The sequence below is a fragment of the Anarrhichthys ocellatus genome, unplaced genomic scaffold, assembly GCF_004355925.1.
Source record: "Anarrhichthys ocellatus isolate YVR2014 unplaced genomic scaffold, GSC_Weel_1.0 scaffold6, whole genome shotgun sequence".
Lineage (NCBI taxonomy): Eukaryota > Metazoa > Chordata > Actinopteri > Perciformes > Anarhichadidae > Anarrhichthys > Anarrhichthys ocellatus.
The window spans coordinates 4,184,881-4,202,687 of record NW_022280036.1 but is presented as its reverse complement, the minus strand read 5'-3'; the positions used below and the strand labels follow the sequence as shown (position 1 = coordinate 4,202,687).

Sequence of the window (17,807 nt, the reverse complement as noted above, 5' to 3'; positions counted from 1 at the left end):
TCTCTCTCTCTCTCTCTCTCTCTCTCTCTCTCTCTCTCTCTCCTTCAATTTACTTTTCCCTTTGGTTTCTTCTTTGCTCCCTCCTCATGCCTCACACACTATGCCACAAACGTGTCTTCCGTTCTGTATTAGATTGATAGATAGATAGTTCAATATTTGTCCTGAAGGAGGACATTCCTCTCCACAGTAGGTGCATACATAGCACAAACAAGTAAGACATACAGAATTATACAAAATGTTACAAAAAGACAAAGACATGGATTAGCACCCTACACACCATAGACTGGATTTCTTGTAACTGAAGATGAGGTCACTTATCTAAAGTTTATATCAGCCATCTTCTGCCTCCTTCATTCATTTCAATTTGATTTATATTCAACAAACTTTAAAAAAAAAATGTATTGCTATGACATAAACTGCCGAATATAATTTTTAAATATATTTTCAAAATTAAAAAAGGTTATATAGAGAGTTAGAGATGAATTAACATATACTGTATAATAATCCTACAGTACAAGGACACATATTTTCATCAATGCAAACATTACTTATACATAATTAAGTTATAGTTATCAATTTAACTAACTAACTTATTTTAAAGTGCACCACTTCTCAGTTTGGAGGCCACTGCATGAGTTACTAGTTCATTTAAGTATTAAGAATCTGTCAGGATGCTTTTGTTTTTGTTAAAAATGGTTTGGTTTTTTCAATTATTTTTTTTATCATGGCAGCACAACAGACAACCCATTTTGTATACTTGTACACGCATTTTGCAGATGTTTGTATATGTGTTATTTGTTGATAGTAATATCCTCACTAGATACTAACAATGGCTACTCAACAGTGGCTGCTTGTAGAACTTGTTAACATGAATTGAGTGAGTGAGTGAAAACCATTTTAGATAATTTGCTTTGTAAAATTTAACTCAGGCTGAAAGTGAAAGATTATTGAGACAAGGCCTACAAATCTTAGGGGAAGAAAATATCCCAATTTTTTTTTAATTTTGTCTTTTCACAGTTTCTTTGTGAGTATTTAAAATAGTCCCTCCCCCATTTATTGTTTTCAAGACTGCACCACAGCTAACCCGACACTGTACCTCTTAACCCTTTTTTCTTTCTTCATCACCCCGCTACACCACACAGCAATGAGCAACCTGACTTTCCAGATTACACCAGACTCCAACAAGGACAGCGAGACCATCCAGATGGGTCGGGACCTCAAGCTGTCGTGCCACGTCGATGCCACCCCACAGGACAAGGTCAACTACACCTGGTACAAGAACGGTGCACCTGTCTTCAACTCGGATAGCCTGATCTTGTTGCGCAGTGACCCAGACATGGCACCCGGCACTAGTAGCTTGGAGATTGTGGACATGAAGTTCAGGGACTTGGCTACCTACAGCTGTGTGGCGAACTTCCCAGGCAGCAGGGGGCTGGAGCTCCGTGTGGATGTCAACATCTCTCAGAACAGTGGTGAGGTTTTGCTTTTCTATTTTTATTTTATATCTCTGACAAGTGCATTTATGTGCAAGCAACAGCTGATCAGTAGCATTACTCTAAAGTCTATTTGGTTGCAAATATACTGTTTAGAGATTTGTTAGAAGCTAATATGTAAACAATATGTAAAAATGTTGCGTTTTAGGACTTTGTATCTCTGTGAGTTTGTGTGTGTGTTATAATGTTAGCACTTAATTCCTTAGCAGTTATCTTTTTAATGTTCTGATGTTGCATTGAAACTGTGATTGTCCAATAAAAAAAGCCTTGTAAATGTCAGTTTATTCTGTTGCTTTTTATTCTCCATCTGTCTCTGTTATCCAGCTTCTCTGTTCACACCATCTGTAATTTTAAAGTCATGTCCTCCTCAATAATTATATAACATATAGCCCTTCTTTACCATTTCTACTGTACTTGTTCATATTCTATATTGTTTATTCTGAAATTATACTATATTTATCCATATAGCCTTTTAGTAGATACTTACATGCTACAATATATTTAATGTAATGAAAATTGTATGATTATTGTGTTCCTATTGCAGTCTATTGTATAGAAAATCTTTTCAAACACATTATTAATGTTTGTTTCCATTTATGTAGAGGTAAGAGAATAAACGTACACTTTTTCTTACTATTCCTTTCCTTCTCTCCTTCCCCGCAGTCTCTCCTCCAATGCTGTCGGTTCCACCAGGAGGTCAGGTGGTCAGTGTGCGCGAGGGAGGTAACGTTGAGCTGGTGTGCTTGGTGGTAGATGGCAAACCACGTCCACCTATACTCTGGTCACGGGCAGAAAAAGACCTGCTAATGCCATCAGGGAGGACAATGATGGAGACCCCTGATGGTCGCTTGAGACTGAAGAACGTCAGTCGGGACATGATGGGGGCGTACCGGTGCCAGACCGCTCCATACAACGGGCTTAACATCAAACGCAGGGAGGCACAGGTCCAACTCAATGTGCAGTGTAAGTGTAGATCAGATGATTTTCACACAAGAACCCAACCTACAACAACGTAGGTAACATCATTGTTTAGAATAAGCAGCAGTTAAACTTGTTAACTTGTTAAGATACTTGTGGCATCTCTCGCGGTTCAGTTTGGTGTAAAAAAAAATCCAGATTGGTTGCGACTGCTTTCACGTACTGTTATTGCTCCATCTTGTCTACTAGTAAGATAAGACAGGGTAATATGACACTTTTAATGATCCCTGGGGTAGCAGCAAACAGTATTAGAATAGTAATGTCTGCAACACCCAAAACAGAGCTTCAGAACTTGAATATTTGGTGTAGCAATGTTCAAAATAAAGTAGTAACAGGAAATAACAGTCACAACGGTAGAGAAAATATTTGGTAGACATCATTCTCCATGAAGGTTTAAAAGCTGTATGTGACGGTGTTCAGTCTTTAAATACATTATTCTGCATAAACCTCCATAGGCCACATGGCTAGGGTAATATCAGAGATCTATTAAAACACTGCACTCTTCTTTTGCACCACATGTAATAAAGGCATTATCTTCAGACTTTGCTCAAAATTGTGTACCCTGAAGACAGATAAGGAAATGTATGGTAATGTAAAGAGCGTAAAAAGGAAGAGCAAAAGAAAATGAGGGCGCACCTCTCTGGCTGTTTTCTCTAAACCTACCCATTCCCCTTTGTGAGCACTCCAGTGGGGACTGTCATTTTAAATCTCCCGGAGGATGAGCTTTGAGGAAGGAGGAGGATCTGTCTTGATAAAATAACACATCATTTCAACACCTTCTCCCATCCCATGAGGTTACCCACTTTTACAATTCTTGAATTGTGCCTGCATTCACTGTTACCAAGCAATGGCACTTCTGACTGTTAAAGAGAGCTTAAAAGTGACAAATTTGATTTAGACTTTTCTGAAAACTATCAACTTATATGAATATAATTTAACATTTATCTCAAACCATACACTTGTCACACAAGCCGTGCAGTAGCTGGTTATGAGGATTTTCCAACTTTACATTATAACATGTATTTCATAACAGAATCCCATTGCTTCCACAAAAACGGAAAATATGTACTTTGCCCCATCTTTAAACTGGATGGGCTCCATTCAGCATATTGTAACCAATGGGTAAAATACAACGTAATAAACTATGGAAAATAATCCTTCCAGGGTTGAAGCTGAACTTCACCATGACACCACCATCTTATTCTGAACTATTAAGGGAAAAAAAATTAAAGTATGGAAGTTGAATGAGGAAGCTTTATTAGTTATTTGAAGGACGTCTATCTGCTGTTGTACACCCATGTTTTTTTTAATAACTTTGAAGAAAAACAGAATTCAGTGTGAAACCAACACTTTCAGCAACCTCCATTGTGCCCTGTATACAAGGTCAAGATAAAAGGCACCTTTAATTAAAGTTATAAGATGTTCAAGAGATCAGAAAAACATGAGGATACATAAAATAAATAGCAATGCATCTGAAGATTCAAAAGAGAAAAAATGAAAGGCCCAAACCTGCATTCATCAAGCAACTGGGAGTACCAAATGTGTCCCTCTTGGACCAAAGCAACTTCAATTTAGGTGCTACTTTTAGCCAGTAGCTAAATCTGGATAAATATATTTTAGACACTATAATCCATCACATATTTAAATATGCTCACATGTGTAAGGGGAATAAACAGGGACCTGTTCATTTACATGAAGAGAGCATTTAAAGCACATCCTGACTAAAATCAGCCACTGTCATTTTTTTATTGAATTTTTAAGAAAAATCTTTGCTTAAAGGTAGCATCAACTATTTGTTTGTCTGAGGAGTACTTGGCCCAATAGGACCAATTTCCCTACCACTCATAGGACATAATTGATGAAAACACACCTGAATCAGTCTCCTCTCCTCTCTTAAGAAGGATTTACAGGGCCTTCTAATGCAGGCGGAGGCGGAAGGGCAACACTCTGTGAGCTCTGCTGTCCGCACTGGCCAAGTCTGATTCATGGACCAGGTGGCCACCCCACTCTGGACGGAGAAAGAAACAGAGAGATGAGACAGACACATGAGCAAGACCGAGAGAAGGGTTAAGAGAGAGCTTGAAACAGGGTTAGGGATGGCGAGGTGCTAAGAAAAAAATTGTGCGATTGGGAGGTTAGAAAGATGGAAAAGAGATGAAGAGGAAAAACAGATTGGCAGACAGAGAAACGCCATAAAAGAATCTTTAGCTATAGCCAACAAAAGTGTGTTAAAAGACATGTTTCCTCTCTTCTTCTTCCACTGCCCCTCTTTTTGCCCCGCTCACATTTCACTTTGTTTGTTTTATCAGGTTTCTTTTGCTTCCTACTATTTAGCACTGTTGATCGATGTGAGGGAAGGGTGCCATCATTTATTATGGCAGACATAATTAAGAGGATATGCAGATTCTTGCCACTGTTGCCTCTCCCACTTCCTCTTTTCGCCTTGTGTCCCTTCTTTATTTGCCCACTTTCCCTCCAAGAGAAGTAGCTGTTCTTCCTTACTGCCATTCTCATCATCATCAATCAGCTAACTACTGGCCATGAGAGAGGACCTCTCTCTGTCTTGTCATTCCCTTTCTGCATCCTGCATTCTCTCAATCTCTCCCCAGCTCCCATACTCAATCATCAGCTTCTCTCACTTCCACACCACACTTTCCCTATCGTTTGTCTTCCTCATTGTCTTCTTCTTTAAGAGCTGTTTTCTCTCCCTTCATCCCACCTTACTCCCCCGTTCACCTCATCCCTCTCTCAGTCTCATGTAAATTGATTTTCTCTTTGTGTACTATAAATGTTTGGCTTGGTAAGTGTTGCATTCCTGGATTCGATAAGACAGAGAGCAATGTTGTGTTTACATGGATTATGGTCTTCTGACTATGAAACATTGCAGTGTGGTGCTGTGAGTCTCCAACTAGTGGCAAATAAATGCAAAAACAATGCACCAGAGAATTTTAAATGTTGGGTTAGAAATTGAAATAACCCCACAATTTTAAAAAGTAAAACCTACCGCTAAGAAACTTACTTAATTGTTGAAATGAATACTTGAGGTCAGGTAAGGGAATTGTTATAACTACCAAATTCTTCTGGGGATGGAATGATTTATAATCTGCTCACAACACACCTCCTCCTCTTTCCGTCCCTCCTCCCTACTTCTATCACCATCGGGCCAAAGTTTGCCTGCTTTTCTTTACCCGTGACACCTGTTTCCAAAGTCAGATAGGCATCAGTATGCATATTTGTGTCTATAAGCAGGGGCAGGGTTTGACCATAAACTAATCAGTCCATAGGATTGCAATATGACCTTTGTCTGCTCACCTATTCCTCAGCTCCATCACATGATTCTGTTGTGGGTGCAGGACATACAGGCAGGTCAGGAGACATAATAATGACTGGACACACAGGAGTAAATGGCAATTTACATTCTAAAAATAAAGAAAGTTGGAAGCTGTGAGTAAGTTGCATCCACATGTTTCGAGTCTAGACGGAAAACAACACAGAAGCTGAGAAGTCAAATGTTCTGGTGGTTTCCTGTCTTTTTAGCATGCAGGTGCTTACTCGTGTTCCTCTGACAGGAGTGCAAGCACAGAATGGTAAACCAGGGATTCAAACAAGGATTTGGTTTGGTAGTGTATACCTGTACCTGTTGCAAAAAAATAATAATAAAAGGCTCACTCAAAGAGAGAATAGATAAGATTTAGATGTCAAAAAAGATGAGTCAATGTCCGCAGTGTTCACTATGTAGTATGTCATGAGTTACAGTTGCTCGGTTTTTATTAACTTCATCTAATTATGTAAACATGTGGAAGCCAAACAGTGTTGTTGTTTTCTAAAAGACAGACGAATGGATGATAATCAGTGAATGAAACTATATTTGTGAAATGTCTTTCATATAGCTTAGTGCAATTAGTGCAACGGTAAAATAATTTGAGACGAATGTGAAATAATAACAAAATATATATATATACAGTAAATATATATATATATACAGTAAATATATATACAGTAAATATATATATATATACAGTAAATATATATATATATGTATATATGTGTATATATATGTGTATATATATATATATATATATATATGTGTATATATATATATATATGTGTATATATATATATGTGTATATATATATATATATATATATGTGTATATATATATATATATATATATGTATATATGTATATATACATATATGTGTGTGTGTATATATATATTCTAACAAAAAGCAGAGCTAAAGAGGTAGGTTTTCAGTTTATGTTTAAATACATCAACACTGGATAGTCTGAATGCTTGATTCAGTTGTTTAAACATGAGAACAGTTTGTCATCAGATCACTGTGATTTTGTCTGAATGTCTTTCTGTCTTTTGCTTTCATTACTCCTGGTACGGTTAAAATCCAGTCACTCAATTTCAGTGTTCTCCCCTGCTCCATATGTTATCTTTCTGTATGTCTATGTTTCTTTCTCTCCCCCTGACTGCAGCTCATCCGTGGGCCTGTCCATCTAAATTACAGGCATAACACAGATTAGACTGTAATTACACATCTGTGTCTGATAAAGTTGATTCATAAGGGACTCTAGTCGTGCTGCTTCACCTCAAGGGGCCTTAACACCCGATCTCATCACTGTTAGTATGGCAATACCACCATTAGCATCTTGTCTATTATCTACATGATTAGCCAGGGGGGAACTAGCTGGCTGATGATTTGTGGCAGAGTCATTTGGCTTTCTTGTGTCCTGGCTGACCCCAGGGCAACAACAGCTAGTCAGTCATTAACCGCAGAGCCACACATCCCTGCTGACAGGTTAATTACAGCTGCTTAGGGTCGGTTAGCAGCAGGGATGAGACTGTGCCTCATAGAAATGCCTCATCCCTTGTGACACTAACAGTTGCTCTGTGTCACATTATTTGTCAAAAACCGATGTTTTATGATGCTGTGAAGAAATGTACGCTGCAGAGAACAAAAAGATAATGCAGGAGAAATTAGACATGGATGGTGGTGATGTACTGACACCACTGCATTTTGCATCGCCTACATTTCTAAGGTGAATTCTTCTCAAATTGTTCTGCTTCAGTTTATCTCTATCTCTTCCTTTATGATGGAAATAGATCTTAAAATGGAAAACAATTGGGGATAGTGGGTTTTACATGGACACACCTCATCACTATACTTCATCACAAAGTCGGAGTCCCAAATATTTTGTACAGTCAGTGTATATGAGCATGGGAGGAAAGGTATAGTGGTCTTAAAGTACAAGATAGATTACGAGCTGAAACCAGTTACAATTGACAGGATTTTGCCTCTGCACCTCATAACATTATATGAATTGACATGGCAGGCTAAACAATATCTAACAACTTAAATCTATTGTGTCCGCAGATCCTCCAATACTGGACCCAGTCTTCCAGGATGCGCGTTCGAGGAACTATCAGATGGTGATCCTGAGGTGTACCATCATGCGGTCAAATCCGCCACGCCTAACAGACATCCGCTGGTTCCGTAACGGCGACTTAATCCGCATGCCCATGCCAGACCTGAAGGAGACGCCGGAGCTGAAGTTTAAGCTGGAACCCACCAACAATGGCTCTTATGAGTGCCGAGTCAGCAACAGTGCAGGGACATCAACATGCACATTTAATGTCTCTGGTGAGTGAACAAACGTGAGACTATGCTTTGTAATCTATTTGTGGCAAAAGCATTCATCTATATCAAACTACTATTCATCCATTTATCAAGCTTATAGTCATATTCTACACAGGCAGTTATCTCTTCTTTGGTATCACTTACCTGTGACATTTTGCTCTCTCCCACAGCACAACCTTACAATGCTGAATTCTACTTCGACACACCCAATCCAGTGCGAATTCTAAAAGGAAACAACTATTCCTACAACCTGCAGTGGACACAGAAAGATCCTGAGGCTACGGATCGTATCATAGGCTACTGGGTTAATGTCCGAAAGGTATGCTAATACTGCACAATTACTTGAAAGAATACAGTCCTCACCCTCAGCAAGCCTGTGAAAGCACAGGTACACATGAACACAGGCATATTGCACACATGTATGCATACACACTTTCATGTACTGTACTTGATCTGAATAGGCAGGTAGAAGTGTGTATGCCAAGTAAACATGGGAAGTGTGAAGTCAATCAATGGAGACCTGCACTGAATTACAACAATGTCACAGCCTCTCCTCTCCTTTCCTCTGCTCTCCTCTCCTTTGTGCAGCTCATCATTTTGGGTCTTTACCTGTTTGTACTGAAAAATAACCCAGTTTCTTTAAATAAGCAGATCTTTCTGATGCAATTTCTACCCCGATTTCATGTTCCCATGCATTTGAAAATGTGTTTTTTTCTAAGAGGACCGCTGTTCACGGTAAACAAAGTCCTCTTGCAGTGCGCACATCTCGAAATGCTTTCAATTAAACAAACTGTATAAAAAGCAAGCACAAACATAACCCTTATTATGCACCAAAGTAAAGAAAGAAAACAAAAAGAGAATATTTGCTCTGCATTTTCTTTTCTATGATTATAATCTCATTTTCACTTTGATTTTAAAATTTTGTTTATCCAATTGGCACAATATAAAAAATAAATACTGGTAGATTCTCAGATTTATTTGAAATCTGCCTTAGGGACCTTGTATCTTTTTTTCCCTCCTTCTCACATCTTATATTGTCTCCTCTCTTCTTGTAAGCTCCTTTTCATGAGTAGCCATCTCCTTCAGCTCTCATCACTCAGTCCTGTCAGACATGGACTTCATTTTCCACTTTCCAACGCCCACATACAGTATGTGAATATGAGTGGTCAGCATTGCATCTTTGTTCACATAACTACGGTTACAAACCCTCATAACATTCTACTTACGATCACTCCGCTCTCACTCCATGATTCTACTTTGAGTGCCAGACAGACAATGTTTACTGTGTTGTAACGACGGCAAGACCAGCCCTCCACTGCCAACATCTCTCATCTCAGCCAGTATTCAATCTGGAGATAGAAGATGTTTTTTTGTGACACAGGTAACATGTACCCATAGCTATTCCATTAAAAAATAAATACATTGTCTAAAAATCTACAGACTACTACTATCAGTAATGACCACTATTATGACAGATTTTGAGGTTTTATCTTCCAGACAACCTTAGGCTTTACTGCTTTGTCCAACCAATTCCGCCCTAAAAACAGTTTTGGACACACATATACACACACTCAGCCCTTCTGAGTTCACCCCTGAATGAAGTTGGAAACCTTTGTCCACAGTAGGAGAGCAACCTCCGGCCACCCTTTCTTTTCTTTTTTTTTCAAACATCTATTCATAGATTACTGGCCTTGAGTCAGAAGACAGGAAGGATAATAGTGAATTATACACAACTGGCTGGGGGTGTGTGTGTGTGTGTGTGTGTGTGTGTGTGTGTGAGTGTGTGTGAGAGAGAGAGACACTGAAACAGAGGGAATGCAGGGCCTGCCAGCTTGCTTTTGTGCGGATGAATAGCTAATTCCCCTCCTACTTTAAGACTTGGCTGCTTACCTCATTAAGTAAGACTCTACAGGGAGACAGAAAATTAGCACTGGCCTTCCTAAGATGCACATTTGATTGCATGCCTCAGCTCTCTGAAAACTTCCGCGCTACCTCTCTCTTGTTCCCTCTCCTTTTGTCCAATATCTTTCACACACCTCATCTCGTCCGTTTTTTTCCCCCCATTTCTTCGTCTTTCTTTGCCCTCTAAGTATTTCTTGCCTTGACTTGTCCTCTCTCTCGCTTCCCCTTGCCCCTTTCAGTTTTTCCCGCAGTGAGGTATTGTGTTATAAGTGCAGACTTAATGGCATTTAATGTTGGGTGAACCGTGGCAACTGAAATAGAGCTGATAAGTAGCCGCTGTGAGTTTTTATGCTGACAGTGTTAAAATAATGAATTGCATTAAGTGACAGTTTAAGACTTCTTAAATGTTGTTCAACTTTAATTTTATTTCAAGGTTTTTACCGGCATATGTTTATGAATGCATTAGAGAGTGGCTAAAATTGAGACAAAAAAAGAACGAAAACTAAAGGAAAAGCAAAGGGTGAGAGCGAGAACTTAAGGGGGCGAAAGACAGAAATAAAATGCAAATTAAAGAAAAACAGTGAATCTCACTGGTCTCCTCAACTATTAAATAGAGTATGAGAACATTCAAATGTAATACCATCTCAATTTCACAACCCATCTATTTCTGCAACACTTTCCAGCTCATCCTCTTAACGCCTTGACGCCATCTTTTTAGCACATACAAAATGAAGTAGGGAGTCTCGGGGGAGACATGCAGACACAGAGGGGAATAAAAGAGACGGATCAGTTCATAGAGCAGTGCTTTTCATTGTACATGCCTATGACTTCTGCTCAATGCATAAAGTGTGTCCATTTGCTTTTTATTGCAGGGCTTTGTGCCTGTATGTGTGTGTGTGTGTGTGTGTGTGTGTGTATATATTTGTATATATTCCTATATATATATATATATATAGATCTATATATATATATTTAATGAGGCTATAAGAGTTTGATTTGAAGAAAAAATACATGTGCAGTGCCTGTCTCATTATTCTGAGTATGTATGTATGTATGTATGTATGTATATGTGTATAAATATATATATATATATATATATATATATATATTATGGCCTCTAATGCATTTGTATTCGCCTATGTGTAGAGCATATGTCCGTGTGTGTGTGTGTGTGTGTGTGTGTGTGTGTGTGTGTGTGTGTGTGTGTGTGACAGACTACATGATTTGCTCCATGACTCATTGCCAGGCTGGGAAATCCCCACTTACTTCATTTAGTTTGGTTCTCTCTGCAGGGGGTTTCCCTGTGTAGGAACGTTGACAGGCCCTCTTTGTTTCATCAAGCTGTCCTCACACCCCTTTTGTTCACCCCAACCTCTACCCCTACGGTACGAGTACTTTGATTCATGAGAGATAATACATTTGTGTTGATTTGACCTTTTTGCAACAAAAGTGACTGATTTACGAAGCCTTTTGTTGCTCATTTTACACCCTATTCTTTATATACCATAGGCGCCCTGTCATAGGAAGTTGCCTGTTTTCAGAGTCGCACCTATATTTATTAATCCAGTGCACTCATCTCATGCATATGCATTCATAAACTCTGCTCTAAAAAACAGCCGCTAATTTACCCAGCCTTCCCTTGACACAATGAAGGTAGTGTATAGGGAAGAGGGAGTTTAAGTAACCTGTCCGGAATAGAAAACGTGTTAACATCAGACAAACACAAAACAGTGGACCAGTTAGCTTCAATGTATCAGTTCAAACACAAAAAAAGACAACAACTTGAAAGTAAAAAGTGTGCAGCAGCCAATATTAAATCTGATATCATTTTACGAAGTTATGAGTGCGTGGCAGAATTGACGCCTCACATCATCCGTGCGGATTTGACCGCCAGGCTGTTTGTGCAGTCCTTGTTGATCTCCCCCAAACAGCCAGAATACCAACTGTACAAATGATAGCTGGCTAGTAAAGAATGTACTATGCACTGTGTCTGAGTGCGTGTTTATCTGTGTGTTTGAGTTTAGCTCAGCCTGTGACTGATCTCAGAACTCAACAGACACTCCAGTTCTCTTTGTTATTTACCTACTATCTCTATTCTTTTTCCTGGGATAAGCACAATATATTTTTGCATCTATGTGTCCTTCGAGCCTTACTAGGCGAATTTGCACCTATTCACTTTCCTTTTACTTCTCACCGACTCTAAAATTCACCATCTGAGCCCGTATGTTTAATGACCCCTACAGAATTAACAATTGTGTGTATAAAAAAATGTTTTACATCATCATTTTATGAGTGATTGAAGCCCAAATTGTGGCCTTGGTGAAGGCTTTGGAATTTTCTCATCAGAGGTTGCTGATCTTTTCATTCTTGTGAATCTGATGCTTACAAAAAGGAATAGCTTCTGTGTGTTTAGTATGTACACACACACAGCCTGTACCATAGCGTACACATTCTGTAAATATATACTGCAGAGACACTCGTATCAGAGAACGACCATGCCACAATATACATACAGTATGCCTTTGTGTTTCTTTTAATCCCAAATTTCTTACTGCTTCTTCAGTTTGTATTCTTCTTCTTCTGTGTTTTGCCATCCTTATTGCTTTTGCACACCTTTCTCCTCCCATCTCTCAATCTTTCTACCTCATCACTATATCGACCGCTCGTCTGCCTGCAGCTATGGAGTTGTGTATTTAGTATATCACTGAAGTAGTGTGGCAGGCAGCTGACCTGGCTTCAGGTCTTAACTACAGATCTGAACACCCAAGATCTTTCTGCACTGAGACACAGTCACACAAACACTCCTGTGCAAACACACATGCCCATTATCATATATATGAGGAATTAAAAATATTCATGATGAATTAGAGTTGTACATTAAATCAAATGTATGAATAATTTATGTACATAACCAACCTCAATATGCATATATACTTGTTCATTCACACACAAGGCCACTAAGAGAGCACATAGGCTTATGCAATCATAGATACTCTTACGTACAGACACAGTGCACGCATGACTTGATAATGTACACACACATAATACCACTGACCTGTGGATCAGTCACAAAAGATCCATTAATAGAGGATAATGAAAATATTAACGTGTTTTAAGAGGCCGCCCGCTTCAGGCACACACACGTCACTCTGTGTCTCTATGTTTCTATGTTTCTATCTCATGGCTGCACCTTTGCTCGCACCCTCAATCACACATTGTTTTGGTGTCTCTTTGTTGACAGCCCGATGCAGACACAGCTGAAAACACTGTATGGCTGAAATTATTGAAAGTGTGTGGCACAGACACGCACAGACACACACACGCGTCGAGAGAGGTATATGGAATTCCGTATCAGTCTATCAACCAACCACCTTTCTGCCTCTTAAATTATGTCACTCACTCACTCACTCCGGTCAACTTTAACTATCTCCTTCCTTTCTCTACACACTATATATCTTTCTCACCCGCGCCTTTCCCTGTCACTTAGGCACGTAAACACACATGTAAACACACACATTTTGTCCACTGACCTAGTGAGGGAAGCAGACAGAGAGGGAAACAAAGTCTTTTAACTGCAGTGGAAGCATCTGAATTCCTCTGAGTCACACTTCTGCACCTCAATTATCCAGTGTGTTTTGGGGTCCACAAACTGTACGTGTGGGTTTGTGTATGCTTTTAGTCTAGTTCGTTTATATCCTACAAACTGTAACCACGACCAAAGCAAGTGTGTGCACTGTGTGTGTGTGTGTGTGTGTGTGTGTGTGCGTGTGTGTGTGTGTGTGTGCATAGAGCCTGTCCGCTCATGAAGAAACACGTTCTCTCTCATTCTGCTTACTTCTGACTCCTTAGCATTATTAACTTGTCTCTCCCTGCTAAGGCACACTCTATACATATTACATGAGCATAGCTCTTCTTTTCTGCTATATTTCACATAATTATGCATATGCTGTACAAGCAGTGTGTAAATGTTTATATGGATGAATGTGAGCGTAAATTGGTGTTAAAAGGCCACAATACATTTCATTATGTAGCTACTACCATGCTAAATAGTATACACCGTGTGATAGTGTATGAGTTTATGTAGTCAGTTAAGGTGGAAACTGAGCAAATGTGATATAGCAAGTGGTGGACAGTAACTACTTAGATTTACTCAACAACTGTAGTTACATCATTTATTTTATATGCAGTCTTTAAAACTAGCTCTACTTGTGCTTACACGTAGTTGAATCAACGTTAACAATCTAGTAATGTAATATACAATAATGAATCACTCACGGGACATTTTGATGCAGAAGTATATTTTGTTTCTTATTACTTCTGCACTTTTACTTAAGTAGGACTTTAACTTGTAAAGGACTTTTTTATTTTTTTATTTATTACTTTCCTTGTTTTGTTCCAAAAATATCTCTTTACCATTCTCCCTGTCTCCCTCTTTCCTCAATCACAGACACACAGAAGATATCCACAGTGAGCTGTGAATACTATTCCACCCAAATTGTTATTTGTTGAAAAGCTCCATTTTCCACTGATACTACACATGTAACTGATAACACTATCAGAGCGTATAACAATTTAGCAGCTAGGAGCCCAGGACCTTACTCAAGAAAACGTGTGACCTTTTCTTGATGTGACGGTCTCTGAAACCAAAAGGTCGCTTTGCTGCCTTTTTATTGAAAGATGCAGTATCCTGTTATAAAACACCCTGCCACTAAGTCCTTTAATGAGTCTTTTCTCTCTGAACTCCCAGATACCTGATGACACTAACCAGAGTAATCATTCAGTTGGTGCAATACTAAGTTGAGCAAACATTTCCAGATCAATCCAACTGCAGTACAAGCAAGCAGGATTCCTGTGTGCAGGCCAGGCACCATAATGCAGAAGTGTTCATCATAGCTCGTAGTTGACGAGCATATGGGAGGATTCTTTGGAGCAATTTGAGGACATATTTGTTGGGAGGAAATGTGGTTTATGTTTGGATTGGTTGGTTTGTGTATTGGATGGATAATTTTGCCTGCATTGAAGGGTACCTGCTGTTGTGCAAGGCATGAAAAGGATGTTCCATGACTCGCAAGAGAGGGTGAAAAGTTGGACAAACTGAAAAATGGAAACGGCCAGACTGGCTCTGAGAAAAGATTTAACAGCCATTAGTGGCATAGGGCCTGGTGAGGAAGGAAGGATTTGATTCCAAGTATGTTGCCCAGCACAAACTTACAGGGATCAGGCTGTGGCTGCCTGCCATACGAGACTCGCACAATAATTGGAGTCATACCAAATTCTTTGCAGCCTGGGCAGAAGTCACCGTCCTGTCAATAGAAATGATCAGCCCAGTCTAGCTAAGTTTGAATTTGTGGTGATAAGTAAAAATCCAACGGGAATAGCAAACCTCAACTTGAGTGTCAAAAGACAGAAGGAAAAGCACATTTCACCGAGGTGATGTCAGAGCATACAGTACGGAAGCAGTTATAGGGGAGCGTGAAGTCCGGTTCCTCTATGACTAACCGGACTGCCAGACTGTTACTCTTTTGATTGGAGGAGCTGAGTATCAAGCACACAACATCAAGCATGCACATTTGAGCCTTATATATACACCTTTTTGTTTCATTTTTGCATAATTATCCCACAAAATTGGAACGGACAAATTGTTAGAACTTTTTTTAATGTTATGATGCTTCTTTTTTGGCCAATATTTACGTCTGTCAGCTTTTGTATTCAACTTTCATTGTAAGGGCTCTATGCTGTAGACATTTACCATACATACACACACACACACACTTCTGCATGCATTACCTGATAATGGCATGCTGTGGGTGTACTAAGGTGTTATGGTGGAGTGGCTGACCTAATGCATTAGATTGAGCTCACTGTCAGGTCTTTAAGTAGCTGGGATCAGAGGCAGATACACAGCTAATGGATCCTTCTCTCCGTGGGTGGAATAACACAGCGATAGCTCTATTATAAATGGTGTTAACAAAAAAAATATCTTAAAGGTGCAGTAAGCAATTTTAATCCAATGTACTTTTTGTTAAGTTCAGCGACTATCTCCTCATGGTCAGTTAGCTGTCTGTTCTGTAAAATATTCTGGTGTTCGTACACAACATTTAAGAAAATGAGAAGACAACAATTGGACTGGATTATCATCGTAACCATTTTTATCTTCATATTAGTTCCTATAATGCACAGCCAATTCAATTTATTCCAAAGTCAGTTGGGATTTAAATTCGGTGGGTTGTACATACAGTGAAAGAAATATGTCTTTAATTTATACAATTACAATAATATTTATTGAGTCTGTGTTGGGTGAGTGGTGGGCAATGATACGTTGTGTTGGAAGTGAATCAGTTTACTAAGTACTATGGACACTGGACCAACCTGTCCAGTGTTATGAGCACAATAACACTGAACAATAACACTGGACACCACCTCTGTATTGAGACTAACATAGCCTGTGCTTGACTTTAAGGTATTTCCTGAAAAGAGATGGCTGCAAATTATACTTTTGACAGCTGTGTAGCTTTTGGATAAAAGATGAGATTGGAAATGCACTCAGTCCAAGAAAGGTACAATCCAAGTCTTGAGGTTGGCTATACGCCCATAGCTATGCCAAAGACAAATTCCATTGACATAAAATGTGAGGAAACTTGCACAGATACGGATATGGATATGATGATATAGTGCTTAATAGGCTGCGTGTAAATAAATTATTGTTGCTTCTACAGCACAAAACAAATATCTGTGATCAGTGGTTTAGGGCATGCTTTAATCAAATCTAGCAGACAATATTTTCTTGCCTGGGAAAATATAATGTTTGATTCGAGGGGGGCCAGGGCCTGAAAATTTGTGTAAAATGTTGGTAATAACCATTAGATATAAATTATCTTTGCCATTCAAATTAAAGCAAAAACGTCCCAGAGCATTTACTATAACGTCATTCTTAGCACCCCCAACTCTGACTGACTTCCAACCTCCTTCTTACTAAGATTGAGTTTTAATACCTGAGCATACAAACATAAAGCTGTGAAGATGAGGTTGAGGATGATGTAAAAAAAAAAAAAAAAAAAAAAAGGAGAAAAGATGGGAGCTATGCCTGACAGTATTGACAACACCATGTGTACCCTTTTAGAGTTTCTGCTTCTCAGTCAGATTTTCTGCTTTTTCTGGTAGTGATCATCTTTGTTTGTGTACTATATGTATGTCTTTTGTGACTATACATTTTAACATGTCATGTTCCCTGCTTTTGTGTGTGTGTTCACCTGTACAAATCTAGAACAAGCAGAATGTGCTGTCGAAGCAGATAGACCTCAAGGGCAAGGAGCCAGAGAAGGGTGTGCTCATATCCAACACCATATCAGACCTGAAAATCCCTCTGTCCTACGAGGTCCGACTGGCCCCCATCACCACCTACAGCACTGGGGACTACGTCAGTCGCATCATACAGTACTCAGAACGTGAGTCTTATTTAAAGCCATTTTTATCAAACATATTCTGAAGTCCTTATCTTTCATTTCCATGTACATTGTACAAAACATGTATCAGTGGATTGTGCACATCTGAGTGTACCAATATCATTGTCTTACAGCCTACACCTACCCAAGGCCTTCAGGTAAGACTTCTCTCCTCAATACCATCCTCTGCTCTTCAACATTTCTACACTTCACAGTGTTGTGACCTGTTTGATGACAGGGTGGTGAAGGTAGTAAGGCCCGTTGAATTTTGATGCGCGCTAATTGCAGCTTGAACACTGCGAGCAATGTCAGCACAAGTTTGTCAAGGCAACATTTGTCATGAA

At 39.2% G+C, this 17,807-nt stretch overlaps 1 protein-coding gene across 4 annotated transcripts in view; it reads left to right on the top strand.

The window, feature by feature from the left end:
* mdga1 (MAM domain containing glycosylphosphatidylinositol anchor 1) overlaps nt 1-17,807 on the top strand; it is a 163,339-nt gene that overhangs the window by 110,360 nt on the left and 35,172 nt on the right. For all 4 annotated transcript variants that reach the window (XM_031846333.1, XM_031846332.1, XM_031846334.1 and 1 more), the window contains exons 8-13: nt 1,143-1,472; nt 2,157-2,456; nt 7,856-8,122; nt 8,290-8,438; nt 17,286-17,466; nt 17,598-17,621. In XM_031846333.1, coding sequence (XP_031702193.1) covers nt 1,143-1,472; nt 2,157-2,456; nt 7,856-8,122; nt 8,290-8,438; nt 17,286-17,466; nt 17,598-17,621 — 1,251 coding nt within the window. The remainder of the gene's footprint in view (nt 1-1,142; nt 1,473-2,156; nt 2,457-7,855; nt 8,123-8,289; nt 8,439-17,285; nt 17,467-17,597; nt 17,622-17,807) is intronic.